General features: G+C 36.1%; 3 protein-coding genes across 3 annotated transcripts; 1 reads left to right on the plus strand and 2 right to left on the minus strand.

Annotated features, from left to right (window-relative positions):
• Positions 1-723: 723 nt before the first annotated feature.
• Positions 724-2,319, plus strand: LOC108993947 (ATP-dependent DNA helicase PIF1-like). Its single transcript, XM_018969014.2, has one exon. The coding sequence runs from the start codon at positions 724-726 to the stop codon at positions 2,317-2,319; it is 1,596 nt and encodes a 531-aa protein (XP_018824559.2).
• A 553-nt stretch (positions 2,320-2,872) lies between these two features.
• On the minus strand, positions 2,873-6,946 carry LOC108993969 (AUGMIN subunit 2-like). The gene is made up of 6 exons (XM_018969041.2): positions 6,731-6,946; positions 6,147-6,272; positions 5,921-6,025; positions 4,720-4,788; positions 3,938-4,051; positions 2,873-3,385 (listed from the first exon to the last, which is right to left on the minus strand). The coding sequence occupies exons 1-6, from the start codon at positions 6,851-6,853 to the stop codon at positions 3,017-3,019; spliced, it is 906 nt and encodes a 301-aa protein (XP_018824586.2). The 5' UTR covers positions 6,854-6,946; the 3' UTR covers positions 2,873-3,016.
• A 1,081-nt stretch (positions 6,947-8,027) lies between these two features.
• Positions 8,028-14,639, minus strand: LOC108993942 (nucleobase-ascorbate transporter 1). The gene is made up of 14 exons (XM_018969007.2): positions 14,443-14,639; positions 12,661-12,758; positions 12,092-12,268; positions 11,424-11,524; positions 11,250-11,325; positions 10,764-10,823; positions 10,489-10,676; positions 10,309-10,405; positions 10,054-10,140; positions 9,589-9,647; positions 9,402-9,493; positions 9,000-9,077; positions 8,756-8,916; positions 8,028-8,494 (listed from the first exon to the last, which is right to left on the minus strand). The coding sequence occupies exons 1-14, from the start codon at positions 14,519-14,521 to the stop codon at positions 8,282-8,284; spliced, it is 1,566 nt and encodes a 521-aa protein (XP_018824552.1). The 5' UTR covers positions 14,522-14,639; the 3' UTR covers positions 8,028-8,281.
• Positions 14,640-23,081: the final 8,442 nt, after the last annotated feature.

A 23,081-nucleotide genomic window follows, 5' to 3' on the forward strand; every position in this document is an offset into this window, starting at 1 on the left:
TCAAAACAAAAAATTTAGACATAAGCCTTTCATCTTATATACCTTATAAATATATTTAAAAATATATTATTTTATTTTTTATCTATATAATAAAAATAATTTTAGATAAAATAAGATTAAAAAAATAAGATATATTTATAAATAAAATAAGATTAAAAAAATAAAATAATATATTTTTAAATAGATATATAAAATATGAGGATTATGAGTAGTACGGTTAAAAAAAAAAAAAAAAGTATGGAATATGTTTTGGGGGAGTCTTCAAACTCCAACCTCCAAAAAGCCCCCGAAACTAAACCATGTAAAGCCCAATACTTCCCATTGGACGGCGCCGGTAAGCCCAAAGAGCTCTTCTTCTTTTCACAATTTTCTGTGCCCTCGAGAATTAAAATCTGCAATATTATCTGAAATCCGAGAATGAAGATGTTCCATGTGACGTAAATTTTTGACGGAAGTTTGGAACAGTCGCAAAGCCACTCGAGAAACCAAACTCGATCATTTGGTAAGGCAATTCTTTAGTTACTTTACATTAATTGCTCTCGTTGTGCCTCGCTTTGCTCCTATACGGAATAATCCCAATTTAGTGTCAGTTTTGAAACTTCATTTTCGATGCTCAATGTGCTGCATTTCATGACTGTTACTGTCACTAATCTTGAGAAAGAATCCTAGTTTGGCAAAATTTTGTAGACCCAGAACGAGAATTGCGAGAAACGAATAAGAACTATGGGTGTGGCGACGTTTATCGCCACTGCAATAGCTGCTTACAGAAACTTTAGCACCAAAAGTTTTGGGAAAAACACAAAATCCGCTCAAAGTTGGTACTGGAGTAAAAACAAATCCAGAAAGAGCGAACCCAGAAACCCTAGGACCAGAATCAAGTGGACTGAACAACAAAAAAAAATCATATCTGCAGTTTCTGCGGGCAGTTCCGTGTTCATCACGGGCTCGGCAGGGACCGGAAAAACAGAATTGGTTAAGCATATTATCGAGCTGTTGAAAAAATGTCACTCCCCATCTGGGGTCTTTGTCACAGCGTCTACTGGGGTCGCAGCGTGCGCTATTCGGGGACAAACGTTGCACTCTTTTGCGGGCATTGGGTACCCCATGGCGGATCGCTGCACTTTGCTGGATAGGGTTCTTCAGAATAAGAAGGCCTACGGGAGGTGGAACAAAGCTGAGGCATTGGTTATTGACGAAATTAGCATGGTTGACGCAGAGCTGTTTGAGAGTCTTGAATACATTGCAAAGAAGTTACGTGGCGGAGATGAGGTTTGGGGTGGGATTCAGCTTGTCGTGAGTGGTGATTTCTTTCAGCTACCACCAGTTTTTGGTCATCAGAATTCGTCGGGCAAAGAGTTTGCATTTGAAGCTGATTGCTGGAATGCAAGTTTTGATATGCAACTTGAGCTTACGGAGATTTTCAGACAAGCAGATGCTCGGTTCGTCAAAATGCTTCAGGGTATAAGGAGAGGGGATTGTGATCCTCAGGACTTAGAGGTTCTAGAACAGTTGTGTTCGAGGACCGAGTCGGATGAGTTAGATCCGTCTGTGGTACAGCTCTATCCATTGAAAGAAGATGTAAGGAGAGTGAACGAGATGAGGATGGAAAGCTTTTCCGAGGCGGCCACCACATATTTAGCCTCTGACAGTGGTGAGAATCCCTGGAAGATTCAGCTCAAAGAAGGGATAGCACCCGATGAGCTTTTCCTCTGTGAAGGTGCAAGGGTAATGCTGATCAAGAATTTGAATACTTGGCGTGGACTGGTGAATGGTAACACGGGTATAGTTATCGGATTTTCAGAGTCAGAGGGTGTGGATGTAAGAGATATATGTTCTGAAAACCTGCTGCCTATAGTCAAATTTGATTCAGGGCCAACAAAGGTGATTGAGCCAGAAACTTGGGTTGTGACAGAGGGAGATACAGTTGTTGCTAAAAGAAAGCAGCTGCCCCTTTTATTGGCATGGGCTCGAAGTATTCACAAGTGCCAGGGCATGACTCTTGATAAACTTCACACCAATCTATCTAGATCTTTTGGCTGTGGAATGGTCTATGTTGCACTCTCCCGGGTGAGGAGTTTGGAAGGTCTTCAGTTATCAGGTTTCAGTCCCTCAAAGATCAAGGCACACCCAAAGGTCTTGCAGTTCTACAAAAGTTTTGCTTGTGAACCAAGTACTACTAAGGGTAAAGATGAAGGTGCCAACAAGATCAGAGTTGACACCAGTGGCTTAGTACATGTTTCAAACACAACAAACAAAGGAGCATCCGAATACCACTTTTCTCTTTCTGAATTCATCTCTTCACGTCAGAAAAGAAAATGAAAGTCGCTGATATTTTCATGTTTTTTCTCAAAGGATTAAGATGAAAGCTTAGCCAAGCTATCATGTTGGACTCGGTTAAAAAGGAATGAAAAAATTCAGGACGAAGAATAGAGTTGCTCTTTCCTTTTGACGACCACAACTCTTTTGAGGAATCTGAAAGAAGCCTTTATTACAAATCCTCAAAGTGGGGAAATACATAAATTCTTGGTGGTGTGTATACAGTGAACGGTGATTATTCATCCTAGGCATGTTTCCCTTGAGCAGTCGTCACTCGATCCAATTGTAGTATGCATGAGGTATCAATAGTACCTTCTGCATGATGCTAACCAGAAAACATAAAAGGAACCTGGTATAGCCACTTGCTTACTATCTAAGTTTAGGTGCTATGAAGAGCATGGTAGGGTTGAATGCTAAATATTTTTGTCCAAAGTGCAGACAAGTGTGGAGAGGTGGACCAGAGGCAAATACGAGCATACTGGTGGAGGAGAAAGAAAAGATGGCAGGAAAATATGATCATGTTCAGAATAGCAGATTAGTGAAATTATGTATTACTGCACAAATGAGTGGATTCTTCATGGTTTATGGTTCTGCTGTTGAACATTCTCATTGCAAGTGGATATATATAGTGAAAGCAGAATACAATCTTAATAAGAACATTAGTACTGCAAGACAAACAATGATATTCGCCTGTGTGAGACTAAATTCCACTCGTTTTAACCGAAGGGGGCCACGACAATCTCCTATGGCTTGTGCCATCAACCTGATTAAGATCAGAAACCTCACTGTTTTCATCCCCTGCTTCCTGTCTCTCCATTTTTTGCCTACTTAGGCTCCTAGTAACTAAGTCATCAAAGCTTGGGCCATTTCTCCAGGGTGGTGGAGTCACACAGTTGGAGTCCCCTGCAACTCTTTGGGAGCTGTTCTTGACTGGTGTTGCAGGCAAAGAGGAATTGGAATGACCCACTCTCAGATTCTGAAGGGTTGCAAACGATTCTCTCATGGCAGACATGGCCTCAAAGAATCGGGTGCATGATGCTAAAGCAACTGGGATCGGTCGAAGCATTTCCTGCATTAGTAGAAGAAGATGAGGATTACCTTTCTGAGACAAAACCAACTCTTTAAGCACATGTTTCATGGCTACAGTAATTAGAAAGAAAGCTCAAGAACGAATCGACTGGAACCCATGAACTACAGCACGGATATAAGTTCTGTATTAGCATACCTTTAGGATTTCATGAAATGGATAGCATATTACTGTTGATCAAAACACCTTTTACCTCCGGTACATAGTGGATGTTTAACCTTTAGCATTTTGATTATCATAATTTGTGAATAAGTTTAAAAAGACAAATCAACCATTCAAAAGGCTAATAATACGCACGCTGCTTCACCAGAACCAGAAGTCTCCCATGATCTCTCACACTTCGTCCGAAACACTACACTTATTGCAGTGTAGTTTAGTATAGTATACACTTTTTAACTTAAAACAGGAAAAAATGGGTGTGTCTAACCGCGGAATGTGATCTGGAACTACGAAGGGAATGACAAATGACATATATGGCATATCAGGCATTCTGGAACTTGTTTAGAAACAAATTAAATGCCTCTAGAAACTTACTCCCCATACTGAAGGAGGCTCCTTAAAGTTCTGACTCCATTGAAAATCTGCAACTGACGTTGTCAAGGCACCATAATCACTAGCAGCCTTCATCAGTAATTCAGAAAATTGTTTCTGCACGAACCCAAGCAAAGGATGGCAAACATTAAAAATGCCGACTTTCCATTGTCCGAAAAGTTAATGTAACCGTTTAATAACCTTCTACAAGAGCTAGAGAATTTACAATTTGGACTTAAAAAATATGGGCAAACTTTCTGATTATGATTTACATGTTAAGTTTAAGCAAAATTAAAAACACCAGTACTAGCAATTATATGTTATGGTTTATGCTTATAGCACATTCATACATTGAAATACTAGATCAATTGAATCTCTCATCCGTTCTCCTCTCATCCATCCATAATAGAAATTTTTTTCTCATCAACCACTATTCACCACTCCCACACCCGTGTCCCACACCCCACACGGGTGTGGGAGTGGTGAATAATAGTTGATGCATAGCACTCCTCATCCATAAAAATATGCTGTCATTCAAAAAATACATGCTGTTATTCTATCAATAAGTCCCCCCCCACCTTAGGGAAGGTGCTAGGTGATAAAAGTCACTATTTTGCATTCTAGCATCGACAGTCCCACCACATGCCCCCACACCTATGCCTATTTGTTGCATCAAAAGCTGTTAGTTTGACAAGCAGACTAGTCATGAGATGGTGAGTGAATGAGCAATACAAGTTAGGGGTCAAAGTGTGAGTTGAGAGAGAGATGAAACTTGTTGGACCAACCTGATATTCTGCTTCCACTGGAATGCAATCCAGTGAATATGGCTGTTGAAGACGAGCTATTATGCGATCCTGCCAACATTCAACATTGAAACATGTGTTCACAGGTTTAATAAATTCATTTGACTTAATGTGAAAAAGATGTTGTATGCTGAAGAAATTGAAATGATTTTCCCTCTCACGGTCACCATTATTCAACCTGAAAAACACAAGTATGTTAATGAAAACATAATCATCCATAGGATCGGCATCGATGTCAAAACATTCCCTTTCAGGTTGCAATATCATTACCTAAGCTATAGTCCTTACTGACTGTAATGACAAGATCTTGGCTATAGTCATTTTGTAAGAATAATTATGGGGACAGATGCCTGATACTAAGCCTCAAAAAAAATATTGTTGAAGGCTGGAGGAATCTATAAATATTTTGCATTACAGTCAACACACACAGAGGCTCTGTTTGTTTTCATTGGGAATTATTACTCTGGGATTATATTTCTTCAATAATTAGAACTGGCATACAAAAATTTGTTTTTCAAACTCCAAATTATAGGCCCATGAGTAAAAGAAATTAATTTATGAGCAAGATTTTTATAGGATCTTTTATCATAACATAAAGTTATAAGAACAATGTTGAATGCACTAGGTATAAGAATAAGAAAACTTCCAAGGAAGCAGAACCTGGTCATGTAACAGTTTACAAACAGGTCAATTTTACTCACAAATCATAATCAAGACAAGATACAGAAATAAAGGCGTCTCTAGAGGGTCCATAGAGAGGAAATCCATGATCCAGTGTAGCATTTGAATGCACAAAATCCAATCCTCACTCTTCTGCCTGCTCATGGACAGGAGGAATAATTGTAGAGAACTGTAGTAGTCACAGATTTTCCAAAAACTAAGAAACCAAATAGTCCCTTAAGCTAACCAATACCATCATGTAATACTACCATATATTAGAGTAGCCCATGCTACTCCAAAATCTAGAGTGAGAAAACAAAGCATATAGATGCCCAGTTTTCAAAAGTGCGTTCGCATGCACGATGCATGCTTGGTTCGTGTTCTGTATATGTATACATGTATAGAAGATTGGACATGGAGATTTTCAAGGAAAAACAGAAGGAGCTTTAGCATGAAGCATACACCATTTGACCTTAGAATTGCAAAGAAGACAATAATGAAAAAAATGAAATCAAAATAATACCTTATTCTGAATGACATCTTTCAATATAGTTGTAATCCTTGCCAAAGTCTCAGTCTTCTTTTCCATTTCAGTCACATGCGTCAAATGTGCCACATTTTTATCATCCTTAAATTTTACTAACCAAGTTAGAATAAGTGAAACTGCAACCCAAAACATCATATTCTAATTTCATTTTCTTCAGTTACCCAAAACTATCATACTGTAAAATGAAACTGGTATTACTCACCTTTCGTCCTTGAAGTTCCACTTGCAGATCTACTATTTTTCTTTGTACAGCGGTAAGTTCTCTTAATACCCTTATCAAGTCATCGCCCTTCTCACCAGTTGTAGTGGATAAGTTCTGGAGTTCTTCCTACCCAAAAGGGAAACCTTAATCATAATTCGACTAGTACATTCATACATTCCCATTAAAGAAAAAACTAATACAACTTATTAAGTTATAACTTGGATCTCATTTATTTCTGGAAAGAGTCATGCTGAGGATCCAAACAACCAAAACTAATGTCAGCCCCCTTCATTTCTGACTTGTATTCCAAAGTGCCCCATAATATAAACCCCCCCCCCCCCGAACTTAATTCCACACAAGAGACCGATATTTAACTGGGTGTTTCAAGTGAGCTTCAATATGGACAACACACACAAGTTGTGGGTAGAAATGGAGCTACATTCTATCAAACAGAAGCAAAATGGGTCGAGATCAGAATTCCCAAGAGTGACGCAAAATGCAAAACAGAACATACATTACTGTTAAAGGCGGTTAAAGGATAATAACAATTGCACAAAAGCAAAATGCAAAATCAGAATTACCACCTGAGTAGGAGAAGGGGAAACAGAGAAGCCGAGATCCGCAGCGATGGAGAGAGCATCGGACATGCCTGCAATGCGCCTCAGAGGCTTCTTTCCAACCCAAGTGGAATCTGTCCCCATTGACATTTCCTGCCCTCTGCCAATTTTGAGTTGGGTTAGACGGCAATTTGAAATCTCTCCGTAACGTAAAAAAACTTTCTTCAGCACGGCCACCTTAAACATCACAACGTTGATAAATAAATAAATAAAATATTAAAATAATTCGTATAGTTGTTTGAATGTGTCTCTCGTATATCAATCACCATATTCTAATTTTAAACATTTTATTTTTGAGATTTTCAATTTCTATCAAATCAATCTTCCTATTTATACACAATTAATAATGTCATATAAAGCCCACAAACTAAAAGATAAAAATCATTTTAGAAATTAAAAAAAAAAAATTCCTTTTAAACAATGGAGACACAAATCAAGCACCTACTTTTGTCATCTCAAGCAGCGTTGTTTCTTTCTATTTTTTCAAGTTTTTGACATAAAAATTATATAAAATAATAATAATTAAGTGAATGATTTAATTTTAGTTGTCTAACTAAGTATATAATTAATTAATTATATTAAATTAATAATGTCAATAGTATGTATATTATTAATAACAATTAATAGTTAATATCTTGTCTTATAATTCTTAACCTTTAATATTTTAATCTAAGCATAAATAATTACGTTAAAAGAAAATTCATAATTATATATAGAAGATTACATAATTACTTATAATTACTTATAATTATTACTTATTTTCAATCTATATTAAGTACCTAAAAAATCATAAATTGTAATTAGATATGTAATCTTCTTGAGTGGACTCTACGAGGGGGGTGGGCTCTACGAGGCTGCCAGAAAGGTGCTTCTCTTGGTGTTGTTTTCTTTGGGGGTTGGGTAACTACTGACATCCAACAAAATTAACATCATTTTAGTATTTAATTAATCAATAAAAACTATGAGATTGAGATTAAAAAGAACCGTAAAATATATATATATATATATATATAAATCAAAATAACTTCTAAAAGTTAAAAGAAATTATTTTCTAAAATGGTAAAAAATAATCGTAAATTAATGATTTAAGAAAAAATGATCGATTTAGGAAGGCGTAACACGGTGACCATTTCTATATCCAAACGGAACCTTAGATGTTAAAGCAAGCAGGCTAATCCGGACCATGTTTACATTATTTGTCCGGAGATTAGATCAATAAAACATTATAGAACCAATTGAAAAGCTTAAGAGAGATAGATGGATATAGAGAGAATGGATTTCCTTTCTTATTGCATCTCTTAAGCATGGATCAAATGATGAGCTACATTTCTAATCCGGACCATGTCACAAGATTTTGGCCCTACAAAAAATAAAATGCCAGGGACTTGGAAAATTTGCAAAGACAATTTTCATGGTGATCATGGATTTACACAAGCTCCAAAGAAAACTGAATTATCAGATTAATTCAATTGCCGTGCAAGAGATATTAGGTTGTTTTGCTGGTCCTCTCTGAACTCGCTATGTTGGTGGGAAAAACCTGTTGAGATTGAAAGGCAAAGTGTAGAACTCTTCATTTCTGTTATCACCTCGAAATGTTCTGAACTTCACCCACCATGGCATCCCTCTATCCTTCTTTGACTTCTCTACTTCTAATGTGTTGTCAAGAAACACTGCAACGATCAAACCCACCGTTGGCGGAGAAGAGAATATGGTATTGAGAAATGCATTGAACTGCAAAGATGTCATGTTCGATTGTCAGATTAATAATCTCTACCAGGGAAGAAAAACAGCCTGAGAAGGTACCAAAATCTATACTATTATAGTTTTTGTCATGGAATGGTTGTGACATGTCCAACTCTGATGCTATTGGTCAGGGCCAAACAATATATTACCGATGCATCTATGTCGGCGTATACTTTGTCTGCCATGGGACCTATTGTACTTCTAGATTCTCACCAGGCTATTGGGTATATTGAGGATAATAGTGCTCACCCATCCGGCATCGGTATGAACAAGACCTCGCTGTGAAGGATTCCAATATTCATTGAAAAACTGAGGGATGGATATCCCGAGGAACAGTGAAAGCCCAGTAATAATGAGATTTCTCATACAGTTCATGTTTGTGAATTGAAGAAATGATAACCCAACAGAAGCTGAAAGACAAGAAACAAACTGTTGTTAAGTGTGCGAGGATCTTAAAAGTAGAAAACTGAATTTCATTTGGTTAGTGACGTACCCACAAGGCCAAAGAGAACACAGTACAATGCAGCAAATATTGGGAAGGGTATAGATGCAAACACGGCCCCAAATTTTCCTGCAAACATAATTGAGTGAATAAACCATGCAGAACAATTTTTCAATTGTGATTGGAAACCTTAGATACTGACCCCTAGATATGAATTGAGCTTAAGATACTAGAATTTACTATTGATGAAAGAGAGGGAAAGAGAGAAAATGCAATGACTCTAGTTCCAGCCTAAACAAATAAGTGGAAAATATATTTTCACCACTTGGTAATTGGCATGTTATCTGAGTTCTCAAAACAAAAGCCCTTATATATGAAATAGAAGGAAAACAATCAGGAAGTGCTTTTCATTCCACATGCCCAAATTGTCTTGTTGAAAAAGATAATGCCAACCTAGGATAGAGAAGAATATCATGAAGCCAGAAGAAATTTGAATAACTCTGCGACTTCCAACTCGGGTTAATCCAAGGAGGCCAACATTTTCCCTGAAAACATGATCCATGACTCCTGTCAAGCTATCTCTGTATGCAAAGAAACTAAACACAAGCCAGTGCCTATGGCTCATCTAAGTGCATCTTACACAGAAACAGTAGAACCAGTGCCCGTTCCATAAAGACCATCGAGCAAGATTCCTATTCCCTGACAAAGTGAGAAACCAAAACTATTCAGCCCTCTCAAATAAATGAAGTGATGGGACCATGCAAAACTCAACTACTTTTTTTTTAATGGGTAAAAGTAACTTTATTAATACAAATGAAAATAGGTGTTGCCCACGTACACAGGGAGAATACAAAAGAAAACACCTAAATAATACATTCTACAAACCTGCAAATTTTTGTGCAAAATTCAAACACTTAAGAGAATGAATGTCCACAAAAAATGTGACCTTAAGTGTGCCTGATCCGTGCAAATCAAAATATGACATACAAGCATATGGATGACACAAGGAAGAAAATCTACTTGAATTTGTAGAATGATAAGAATCCAACTCAGGGAGAGAACTGCATCTGTGATGAGGATTTACAATTGTGTCAAAACAGCTTACCTGCCAACCAATACCCCGGCTCAATACATAAGCAGGAGGTGGAGTAGCAATTGCCAACCTAGAAGTTGCCTTGTATGCACCAGTTGACTGCCGTCAAATACACAAGTTAGTAATTAACTAATGAAACTGGACATCTAGAATTAGAGCCACTAAGGAGACAACCAAAACATCTGTTCACACTTAGTTTTTCTTGGGATGTAATATGATATACCATCAATTTGATAAATATTTAGGGACACATAAGTGAATACATACCTCAACCATTGAAACAAGGACTGCCGACATCATAGCAAATGAATGACCAGCTGAAAATGTTGGTGGACCCCACTGCAGAGGGTATGGGAACTTGAACCTGAAATCACACAATTCAAAACCAGAGAAAACAAAAAAGATATACAGCACGAAGTAAAAGAACTAGTTGGTTCTTTGTACTACCATGGGGCAGTAGATATAAGATTTGCTCTGTCAGTACGACAACTGATTTGCGTTCTAGTGGGCTTGTCTCGATAAGCCCCACTGGCAGTCAAGATGAGGGAATATATCCACATGATTGTGACACAGATCAACACTGGGAACCGTTCAAAAATAGGGACATCTCTAAATGGCCTCACATGCTTTAAATACTGCAATCACACAAATCATTGTAAAATGAAGGGAAGTAATTATTAGAAAAGGAAAGGATTACCCAAAAGTTACAGTAAACCACTTGCCTGTGACAATCCAATGACCAACAACAGCGTCGGTATGCCAATTTCCACACAATTGCCCAACTGAAACAAATATTCCAGTAATAAGTTGCATAAAGAGAAATAAAATGGCTGTCATAGGGGAAAAAAGAAGGAATATTGCGCTCTCCATCAGGTACAGTAAGCACTAATTATGACTCATTTGTTTTGGCACCAACAGATTTTTCCCAGTTGATACATTGCACAAGACTTCAATCTATTTTCAACCATGCAGCCAAAACTTTCAATTTGTTAAGATATTGAAGCTAGACTCTAAAATTTAAATTTCTAGTTCCTAAGTCAATGACGTGATTGATGTCACAAACTATAATACAAAGCCTTAGACGTTACAACTTGCAATCATCTAGAATACAATATTTGCCCCAAGAAGTGGTTACCATATCAAATGGAAGCTTCTCTTCAAGGGTAAACCAATGGATACCATAAATAACTTATCATAGCAATACATACTGCAGGAAATCCTCGTTGAAAGAGTCCCAAGCCAACCAATGCAACCACAGGTGCCATACCAAGAGGACTGAAGAATCTGTAGAGAAAACCATTGTGACATAGTAAATAAAGTACTTGTGATTGTGAATGAGTAGTTTCATCATTTCATTACAGATTTGAGTGATATCAACCTACCGTGAAAAGAGACCCCACAGTTGGCTGTAACCCAAGACTATTTGTATGCTAGAGGCTACAATTAGAGCTCCTTGGATGGCTCGCATAGTTTGTATAAATCTCTGCAAACCAATCACATGGGGAGATCTCTTTCAATAACCTACCAAATAGGAAAGTTAATCTGTAAAATCTCTGAGAAGGTAATAAACTCGACTCTCAGAGAGTTATCTCTTATGACTCAGGTTGATCGACATGAAAGCCATCAATTCATGGGCACTTTAATGCCACATGCAACAAAAACCTTTTCATCTTTCTATTCATTGCATTAAAAATATTTTAAGAATATATCATGTCTCAAAATTATAATAAGCCCTGTTAAATAATGCATTGTAATATGACTTCTGGCATTTTGGCCATGACTTCAGTCAGCAAAGAAGCAATCTGCCTAGGTATGTCCCTTAGAACATATGATACCAAAAAAAAAAAAGTAGAATTCTGGCCATTCCAGAAGTATTTTCCTATGACCCAGGTTGGAAGACAATAATTAGCCCACCGGTTTTATCAACATTGGGATTCTTTGTCAATAATATCGTGTATCTGATTGCTGTGGTATTAGGTTGATAAATTTATTTCCTTGTGATTCCCAAACACTTCACTAATACAGAGAAGGGGAAGACTGGATGACTTACTTCATGAGGATCACTAATCCGTTGCAAATTGGAGTCGCTTACTATGTAAGCTATGGGAATGACATAAGCAAAGGACCCTCCAACAACCGCTGGCAACCTGGTTCCAAAAAGTGCTTGCAGAAGTGTATTAATGCCAGCCACAAATAGGAGAGTTTGCATGACTCTTACTTTGTCCCCCTGGTTGTGAGCAAGAAAATGGTCAAATGGATGAAAGAAGACAACACAAAGGATTAGATATAAAAAAAAAAAAAAAACAATTCCCTGATGTACCAAATGCAAATAACGCTACCAACATCTTTAGGGCAAAATTCAGTCATATAATTACAACAAGTTCACCATCTATAGTGAACTTTGGCAAAAGAAATGGACATTTAAGCAGTGTTTCAGCCTATAATTACTAGTGAGCTGCAGCAATTAGTGGGTCCAAAATCTCCTGCATTGGCTCTCCAACTAAGTCAAGAAAAAAAAATCTGCCTTTCTAAAATCCTCATAAGTCAATTGAGCGTAAATGAAAGCATGGTCATTAATCTGAGAGAAAGTAGAGGTAGTTTATCAGAAAACCAGCTTACATCATTTCCACCCATTGCAGGGACGAGCATTGTTGGAATCATAACACTTGTGCCCAGCACTAAGATGTAATTTTGAAATGCTAATAAGATGGTTTCGGCTGCAAAAAAAAAAAAAAAAATCATGAACAAAAAAGGAAAAGGTGAATGAACCAACTTAACATGAATTGTGTACTTGCCTAATGAGGAAAAAAAACATAGCTTTCACATCTCAATTTTGAAATGAAAAACATCACTCATCTGAAGCGATTATATTTGCCTAAGTTGTCAATTTTTTTAAATAAATACTCAAGTTTACTGAATCATGAAGCCAAGTTTTCTACTTCAAAAGGAAATCCTACAGCAGGTGCAAGCTTGGAGGTTATGATGCATAAACAACAATATCAAACCCCAATTGGAGTAGAAGATCATTGGCACCGATTACTGAAATTAAGCTATTTAGTCAATGGCTATAGAATATATGAAATGAAAAGGAAAAAACTCGTATCTTTTGGTGCTCGATATCCATCTGAAAGATTACCTCGCAATCCACACATCTAAGTTCTCAAGAAATTTCGGTAAAGCATATAAAGTAAAATGTAGCTGCATTGGAGAAGTCCTAAAATCCATGGTTACAGCTGTTACTCAAAACTGTATTCTTTAACTTCAGCCACCATATAATCTACTAAGATTGGAAGTAAATCCAGCTCAACAGGATGTCAAATATTGAAACGAATAATTTGCAGAAAATGAAGGATGATCCTTCTATGAACAAAAATGTAATGCAACCAATATCAATGGGCAAGATCACTAACGTGCGCATGAATAAACTACAATTTCAACTTTAGGCCCATGCAACCCAATCATTGGGATTATTCAAAGCAAGGAGCATCAATTGTTGGAGGCCAAATCACGACACATCATGAATGCCAACACTATACGATATTCTAGTCAGCAACCCGGCAAGCAAAAGCAGAAATTTTTTGGCGCTGGTGGGTAAAAGAGTAATTACATTACGCTATCGGGTCCATTACTTTGAAGTTTGTTGACCCGTGTTGCTATGAAAGCTGTGTTTGGTATCTCAGAAATCCTACGATTTACGAAAGGTACCTAAAACGCTTGGAGCGTCACAACTTTACTTAAACCCCAAAACACTACAAGATTTCAAAGATTCTCGTTTTTCTCCTTTCCTTAGAGTTTCCCACTGACCAAACAAAGCATAAAGAAAGTTAAAAAAACCAGTTAAGAGTTATACTCAGTTAATATCATACGCATTCAAATTTTCTTATCAACCCTCGACGAAAAAGGCTAAAAGCGCAGTCCCAATATCTCTCACCGCTCATCCTAAGGAAAAATAAAAATAAAAAAACTCTATCATCCGCTGGGTATCAACCGTCAAACTCAAAAAACAACAATAAAGTTTGGTTTTTTATTTCATTATTTTGAAATATATGGACATCTATGAAAAAGGATGACTATATATGTACATTCTCCTTTACTGATGTAAAATTTGTATACCGCGGCGCCTTGAGTTCTATTTGCAGAAATATCAGTGATTACCACAGCAGTGTCACCCAATAGTAAAGCTACACTGCACTGCTTCGACACCCACATGCCCATATATCTTCCACAGCATATTCAAAAATCTTTAATGGAGGAAAAAACAGTGGAGAGAGGCATTGAAACTAGTTTGCTAATGCATGAAGAACCTGAAGCCCACTTCACTCTCATGGTGCCTTCATATAAAAAAAGGGACCCATATAAAACATATACATGTATATGAACAGAAAGAGACAGAGAGAATACCCCAAGGAGGGTTGGAGTCTATGCAATATTCAAGGTCTTGGAGCTGTTCCATGGGAGGGTGGGTAATGTCTGCTGCCATTGTTGAAGCTTCCAAAAAGAGCTTCACAAAACTCACAGGCCAAAGCAAAAGATACAAAAGAAGAAGAGGTAGAAGAAAGAAGCGAGCACAAAAGCAAATGTACAGATATAAAGCAAACAATAAAAAGTAGCAAAAACACAATAAAGAAAAGAGAAATGATACTCATCATTTTACTGTACATTGCATTTTCCACAAACCTCACTTTTTTTTTTTTTTTTTTGAACCCAGAATATTGAATGTGCTGGGACTTCTAGGTTGCAAAGAAAATTTTTTCTAATAAAAATAAAAAAGTAACAATATGCGAACCAAAAATACAAAATAAACAAATAAAAGGCATATTGGTATAATTTTCTACCTTTAAAATGTAAGTTTGGAATTAGAAATCCTCCTCCCTTGATCGGAGGGTAGAGAGTTTCGAACTCTAAAGGTAGGTTTGAAGTATAAGATAAACTATAAAATTTTTATCTCATTTTATCTTATTATTATATATTTTTTAAATTTTTATACAAAATATAATAAATAATTTAACTTTTTTAAATTCCAATACATATTTTCTAAATTTTAAAATAATAATAATATTAAAATATAATATTTTAAACTTCAAAATAAAATATAAAATTCTCATCTCACCCTTCAAACCTCTCCTAAACCTCCTTAAACGAACTAAACTAAACACTTTGACAAACAAATATCTTTTTTATTATTATATTTACAGCTCTTTTGCCAATATGTTAAGGTTGCCCTTTATCTTGTATTATTGATAATTTCTTAGATAAACCAAAAAACAAATCTTATATATCAAATAAAATTGAACGAAAAAAAAAAAAAAAGTCTGATACGAGGATCATCATCATGAAAGAGAAACGGAGAAAGAAAATATTAATTTGTTCTCTTATTTTTTTTACTAATTTTGATCATATTTAATTTTTTTAAACAATTTTTTTATTTAATAATTACGAAAATTATTTTTAATATATTAATATATTTTTTATTTTTTAAAAATATTTAAATATATTAAAAAAATATAAAATAATAAAATAAAAATATCCTAACGGTCAAATAGAGCGGTGCGGCAGAGCTCAGCGGGGAAATGGTTGGGGACCACGAGACCTGAGGAGCTGACAGACAACGTGGTACAAAAAGAAGTGTTGTCATGTTGCAGCAACCGCTCATTTCATCCTATGTGATGTTATTTATTAAAAAATTTATAAAATGGTGTCTGAAAGACTGAAAATATAAAAATTAAAATTCTAAATTCTCTTTATTTTTTTTATTTTTTATTTTTTATATTTTATATTTTATTTATAATAAATTATATCAAGAAGATAAAGTGACTCTCATAAATTAGGAACATAATAACATTACTATATATATATATGAGAAGGGCTACATGCACATAAATAGATTATAAAAAAATAAAATTATAAATTAATATGTCCGTTAAATCTATTTTAAGATAAAATAATTTTATAATTTGATATATTATATCAAATTATATTATTTTATATATTTATTTTATATAATTTCTATGTATTTAAAGTATTTATATATATATATATAAAAGATTGACCCACCTATGAATTTGCCTATTAAATTTGGACTCTACCGTACCGCCTAAAAATACGATTGTCCCACAAGTTATTTGGACATTGAAAATCAAGGACCAGTCCCATTTTGAGATGCATGCCACAAGTTAATCGATGCACAGAAGTTTTGAAAGAAAAGTTGATATGGAGTGATTTGGATTTAGAGATGAGTTGAAATAGTTTGTAAATAGTAGAATAAAAATTAAATTATTTATTATATTTTGTGTAGAAATTTAAAAATGTTATTTCAAAATTTAAAAAAATTAAATTATTTATTATATTTTATGTAAAAATTTTAAAAAAATTGTAATGATTAGATTATATGAGTTAATATAAAGTTTTCTACGTTAATGTGATGGCTGTCACGGGTACTCTTTGGCTGGCCAACATCAATTGAGGTGTAGGGCAGAAGGTTGATGCAGAGATATAAAACCCTCCAATCCGAATCTTTTTAATAAATAAATAGGATAATAATATACTTATAAGTTTATAATTGTTTTACAACTAATTTTAAATTAATTAATATAATTATATCATTTTATTAAAAATTAATTTCAATTTTACATAACTACTATTTATTTTATTAATGTCATCAAAATAATAAACCTCATGCACATGAGATATTAATGTCATCAAAATGTTGCAGGTGTGACCAATGAATAAATGTAGGTTAGCTGTCAGCAATAAATATTCAGCTGAGTTACTGAATTCATTCATGTTTTTTAAGGATTAATTATACGTAGAAGCTATTTAATAAATATGTAATTTATTATTTTTATTATTTAATTTTAATGTTTAAATTTATATGCATTTAAATAAAATAATAAAAATAATAATTTATATGATGATTAGATGAAAATATGTGATATAAAGCTTCCTCTTCGAATTTGTATTTTTTCTTCCAACCAAACAATTCCAATTTTGCCAGTGGAACTACTGCTCACAATCTTTAAATCAAATCAAGTGGGATTTAATGACTTGTTAATTATTTTTTTTACATTCTTAAATATTTAAATAATTTTATGTGTTTATTTTTTTAATTATAAAAAAATTTTATAAAAATAATAAATTAACGTAATTTGATTTGATAGATTAAATATATTTTATAATAAAAATAATTTTATAATTTAATATATAACGTCAAATCTACTAGACTATAAATTTATTTTTAAAAATTTATTTATGATCAAAATATATATATATTTTTTTTTATTTTTATTCCGAAAGGAGGAAGATGATGGGCATTGAATGCAATATCAGGATAATCTGGTATCACATTAATTACTATGTATTCTGTTTTCCTTTTCGTGCAAGAGAGGCAAAGAATATGTGTCGGCCAATTTGGAAAAGGGTGAGACTATTTTATTTGTTTTTATTTTTATATTTTTATTTTAAGTAATGTTATATAAAATTATAAGGTTTTTTTTTTTTTTCAAAGGAAACTCTTATAACAAATATGAAATACAAGAAATAGCATCTTCCATCATTACAATACTATCTGAAATGGGAAGAGCATCTTTTGTCAATAAGTGAGCTATGATGTTACTATTTTTCCTAACATGAGAAACTTTCCACTTGGCAAAATTATTGAAACACTGTCGTGCCTCATTCACAAACATACTAGCACTACTCCAAGCCTCTTTATCATTCTTTATTGCATTGATCACCTGCAAGGAATCCCCTCAATGACAACCTATTTGAGGCCTAAATCCAGTCCCAATTTGATCGCTTGTAGAGCTCAAAAGCTTCAGACAACAAAGGATCAGGAAACATGTTTCGAGAAAGAGAATTTGCATGTGGTGACATACGGTTTTTCTCTGCTAAACTAAGGACTCGTTTGTTTTTATAAATGAGATAGGATGAATTGAGATAAAAGTTAAAAATTAAATAAAATATTATTAGAATATATTTTTTTAATATTATTTTTATTTTAGGATTTAAAAAAGTTGAATTTTTTATTTTATTTTATATGAAAATTTCGAAAAGTTATAATGATTAGATCAGATAAAATGAGATAAGTTTAAAAGTTTCCTGAAAACAAACGAGGCTAAGTATGATCGTGACCAACTCCAACGCCTCGCACATGCTTGCCACCGCAACAAAAATTTCGATCCTCTCGTAAAACTGAACAAACTCATTTATAGTCTGCTGTGGTTATTTTTTAAAGAAAAGTTTTATTCATCATCTTTATATTATATATTATATATAATTTTTTTAATTTTAATTTTTATGTTTTATCAAATGTGTGGTGTATGGATGATGAATAGAAAAACTTAATTAGTTTAAGAATAATAAAATAAAAAAAATCTAAAATAATAAAATAAAAATAGATATGGTGTGCGAGAACACAGACTAACTGACCGACAGGACATAGACTAACCGACCAAAATCATGCTGAAATCGAGCATGTTGGTTTTCTCCCCATTAACTGGCCAGTTCGACCGATTTTAAACATTTATGAAACTAGTCGATTCTGTTTCAATTTTGAATCGAAACCGAACCACATTTGTCGGTTTTCACCCCTAGTGTGTAGTGGAGACTCCCCAAAATCTGAGGAGATTTTCTCTCTTTACAGAGGTCTTTTCCCTTCCTTGGAATGATTGAGTCATACTTGTTTTATGAAACTCTTTCCTTGTACATGTCTGAGCCAACTTATCTTATCTCTTATTGGATTTATATCTGTGCTTGATTCTTGGTGGTTGATTTTATACCCAATAGATGATCACAACTCTTGTGGTTGATTTGTTCAACAAGAAGGCCTTGAAAATCTTCAAGTCAACCATGATAAAGATAGTCTGTAGAAAAACTAAATTTTGGGAAGTTTGTTTGTGTGAATGTTTTCCTAATAATTGAGCGTTCAAATGGTTGCATGCGATTATTTATGTACAAAGAGCGTGTATTTTCATATTTACCAACATTTTTGTTTTTGTTGGCGCTAGTGGATTTTTTGCCTCTTGATGCAATTTGTTGTTTAGGGTTAGGGCGTGTTTGTTGTAACTTGCTCTTAGATGGTCAGGGAGTCCGTTAACTCTTTGGGTCCATTCTAAGCAATTGATGAGCCCGTTGACTTGTTCCCTAAGGTAACCCGCGCAAGGCAATTGTAGAGCTTAGAAGCTCATTCCCATAAGTAACCCGCGAGAGGCAGTTGTGGAGCTTGGAGGCTCGTTTCTGAAGGTAACTTGAGTGAGGCAGTTGTGGAGTTCGGAGGCTCGTTCCTGGAGGTAACCTACGCGAGTCGATTCTGGCATAAGTGTCAACACTCGACGTTTGCTGAAGAAGACGTTCGAGTGTGTTGAGATTGATGGCCAAGTACGAGTGCAAGAACACTTAGCTTCGATGGAAAGCAGGAGATGAGATCGATCGTGTTGGCCGACAAGGAGTGACACACTTGAGAAGTGGTGTCACCCTTAGATCGCTAGGTGCAAATATGAGAACACTCAGCTTTGATGCTAGGTGGGAGATGAGCTCAACTGTGCTTGTTGGCTAGAAGTGATGCACTTAAGGAGGTGAAGTCATCCTTAGATCGCCATGTGCAAGCATGAGAACACTCGGCTTTGATGCGAGGTGGGAGATGAGCTCGACCACACTTGTTGGTGAGAAGTGACGCATTTGAGAAAGTGGTGTCATCCTTAGATCTCCGGCTGTGAGCGTGAGAATACTTAGTTTTGATGCGAAGTGGGAGATGAGCTTGACTACACTTGTTGGCAAGTAGTGATGCACTTGAGAAAGTGATGTCATCCTTAGATCCCCAACTACATGTGTGAGAACACTTGGCTTTGATGTGAGGTGAGAGATGAGCTTGACCGTGCTCGTTGGTGAAGAGTGATGCACTTAGGGAAGTGGCGCCATCCTTCAACCGCCGGGTGTGAGTGTGAGAACACTCGAGTTTGCTGAAGGAGAAGCTCGACCCCATTAAGGGGCAACTTGTGTACTTGAGTGGGGTTAGATTCGGTGAGAGATATACTCGACCGTGCTGTTGTGGCGAGAGGCATGCCCAACCAATCACAACGAATCAAACCGGTTAGTGTAGGTAATCCAAGTTATAAGCTTGAGACTTGTAAACCTGATCCAAGTGGCGTGATATTCAGTGAGCATTCAATTCCAATAGTGCTCAAGCGGGGCCCGAGGTTCCTAGGTGAGTTAAAGGCTGCAAGACCCTTTTGTTGCTTGGGTGAGCATTGTCGTCGCTTGGCATATGCCTCTACACTGGTGGGGATAAGGAGCTGAGGTGCCTGAGTGCTCCTCAAGGGCGACTCTACAGTCGGCATTCCAAGTCAGGTGGAAGGTTTCCGAGCTTTTTGTTATGTGGAAGTTGATCACCATCGTGCACTCTCTTTGTTATGTTTATTTCGCCTAAACTCTTGTTTGGGATATGAGTCCTCTAAACTTGCTTTTTGGTTAAGACCAATGAGAAAAGTGCGTTCCTGCTTATTCATACATCTGGATTCTTGTGGAATCCAGAGGAATTTTGTGGGGAAAGCATCTAAAAACTAAGTTTGTTAGTGAAAATAAAATTCAAATAGCGACTTTAAGGGAGGAAAACCAAGGCCATTTTGTTGTTGTTTCCAATTTTTGCTTGACTGAGATTGTTCGATACTGATTGGTTTTTGCATGGTGAAGTTGCCTATCCCTGAGTGTTTTTTGGTTTTGATTTTTTCTCGTTTGCATATTCTCTTTGCTTTGCTTGAATGAATCGGGACTCCTGGTTGATCATGGCCCGCGATCAAACTGCACTTTTTATCAACTTTTCTGTCTCCATGATGTTCCTACTTGTTTACTACAAACCGAGTTATTTGATTTATAAATTTTTTTTCCTCAGGGCTCATGCACAAACACATGGCTCATGGTGGAGTTGAGTGTGGCGGGCTCCTGTGCTCAACAAAGTGGTGAGTACTCTAGCATGTGGTGAGATATTATGACCCACCATGTGCTCCCAACACAAAATGATCTTCATTCAAACTTGAACAGGTGATGGCTTAGAAGTTTGTTGCTGCTCACTAGGTGCAGATGCCTTTGGAGACTTGAGAGATAAATTTGAGCACATACATCCATCATTTTTCTTTTATGTTCCTCTTTGGCAATTCCCACTTTCTCTTTTGTTTTTTGGCCAACTTTCCCAACTGCCTTTGCAACCACTAGTCACCTAGTCACCCAGGTAACTCCAGTTAATACATACAGGTTCTTCAGTCGTCCCATACATGTAAAACAACCCAAGTTATGGCAAGCAAACGAATTGTGGCGAACAAAGTGAAAGTGGCGAGCAAAGTGAATTGTCAGTGGTCCGTTTGTAAAGTAACTGAGAGATCTTCCAGTGAGTCAAATTCAATCAAATCATCATTTTCACTTTCAATGTATAGATCAATGACCTGCTACCTCACTCATTTGAGTATACAACAACAATTTCAATTAACATAACTTCCTAGATTATCAACAAATATATAAACATAGTAAACACAACTATCAAATTTACAGATAAACACAATAAACACAACAATCAAATTTACTACCAAATATGTGTAATTTCACTTTTCACACAATTTATTGCAGACTATTTAACATAGCAGTAAATATAAACATGATTAGTCTAGTAGCAACAAAATATAGCCATGAGATAAAAAAAAAAATCAAATTTAATTTTGAGAGAGATACCATGGGGTGGACTAGAAGTATGCGGGGAGGGTTTGCTCTCGAGATAGAACGATTGAGGGATATAGCCAGACATATTAGACTCGAAGAGTGAGAAGAGAGTGACTTAGTGAGACTTGGGAGAGAGGGAGACTGTGAGAAACAAAGAGACTTACGGAGGCAGGGTGATGAATGTGTGACGAAGAGTGGATGAGAGGCAAGAGGATCATATTGAAAAAGAGATAGATGACAGAGATAGAGACAAACGATAAAGAGAGAGACAAACAAATGATAGTGTGACGAGAGACGATCAAGAGTGAGAGTGAGAGAGGCGACAAGTGAGATATGTGGCGCCCCCGACCCCCATGTAAGGAAAACACAGGAATCGAGACGCCGGGATGATGACAACACGGTCACACATCCCAACAAAAGTGCCAAGTGTGTGTACATGCAACGGTGTACAACAACAACGCAGCGGATTAGTCAACTAAGTACCAGAATTTAAATACAAGTAAACATCAGTAAAGTTTTAAAAACAGTTATACAGTCATCCAAAATAAAGTTAACACATGTCCCAAAAATACAAAGGGTAAAATTCAATAACAATAAACAGTGATCCCAGATCACTCCTCGGGCGGAGCCGTCTCCTCAGGCTCACCCTCCTCCTCATCTGCATCAAAATCTGCGTTACCACAAAATGGTACCGCAGGTAAGTATAACCCAAAAATAATCTCAGGAATAAAATGCATTTAATACAACTAACATGCGTGCATATGATGAAATATGCATTTTCCTCAAAACATCATTTTCCCCGAAAATGATAATTTTCCAACATACGCCAAAATCCCATTTGGCCCAAAAATAATCCGTAAAACATTTTCCCAGAAAATGAATTACACAAAATCCAACACACGCTATTTTCCCAGAAAATAGTCCATTTTTAGTGTATGCACCATGATCTCCCCTATGGGTCATCCACACACCCTGGCTTTGTAGCGATGCCCACTTACGCGCCCAACACGTTCGTGGGTACATCCACTACACAACGAGCGATGCCCAGTTCCGCGCCCAGCGCGTACATGGCCAGACATCCTCTAGTCCCCGCCAGCAGAAGGACCACGGAGTCGGCACGAATCACTCGTCCGATCCCATTGTCGCCCAGCGACAATCCAGGGGACGTTACTCAGTTTATTCCGCTCCCGAGTAACCAGAGGAGCTCCACCGAGATAATGCCCCATCTCGGCTTGGGGTTCGTGATACACACGCACCCAACAAATCATTCACATGAAAACCCAGTTTTCATAAACACATGAACATGAATGCAATACACGAAAACCCAGTTTTCCTTT

Source organism: Juglans regia, chromosome 10 (assembly GCF_001411555.2).
Source record: "Juglans regia cultivar Chandler chromosome 10, Walnut 2.0, whole genome shotgun sequence".
NCBI lineage: Eukaryota > Viridiplantae > Streptophyta > Magnoliopsida > Fagales > Juglandaceae > Juglans > Juglans regia.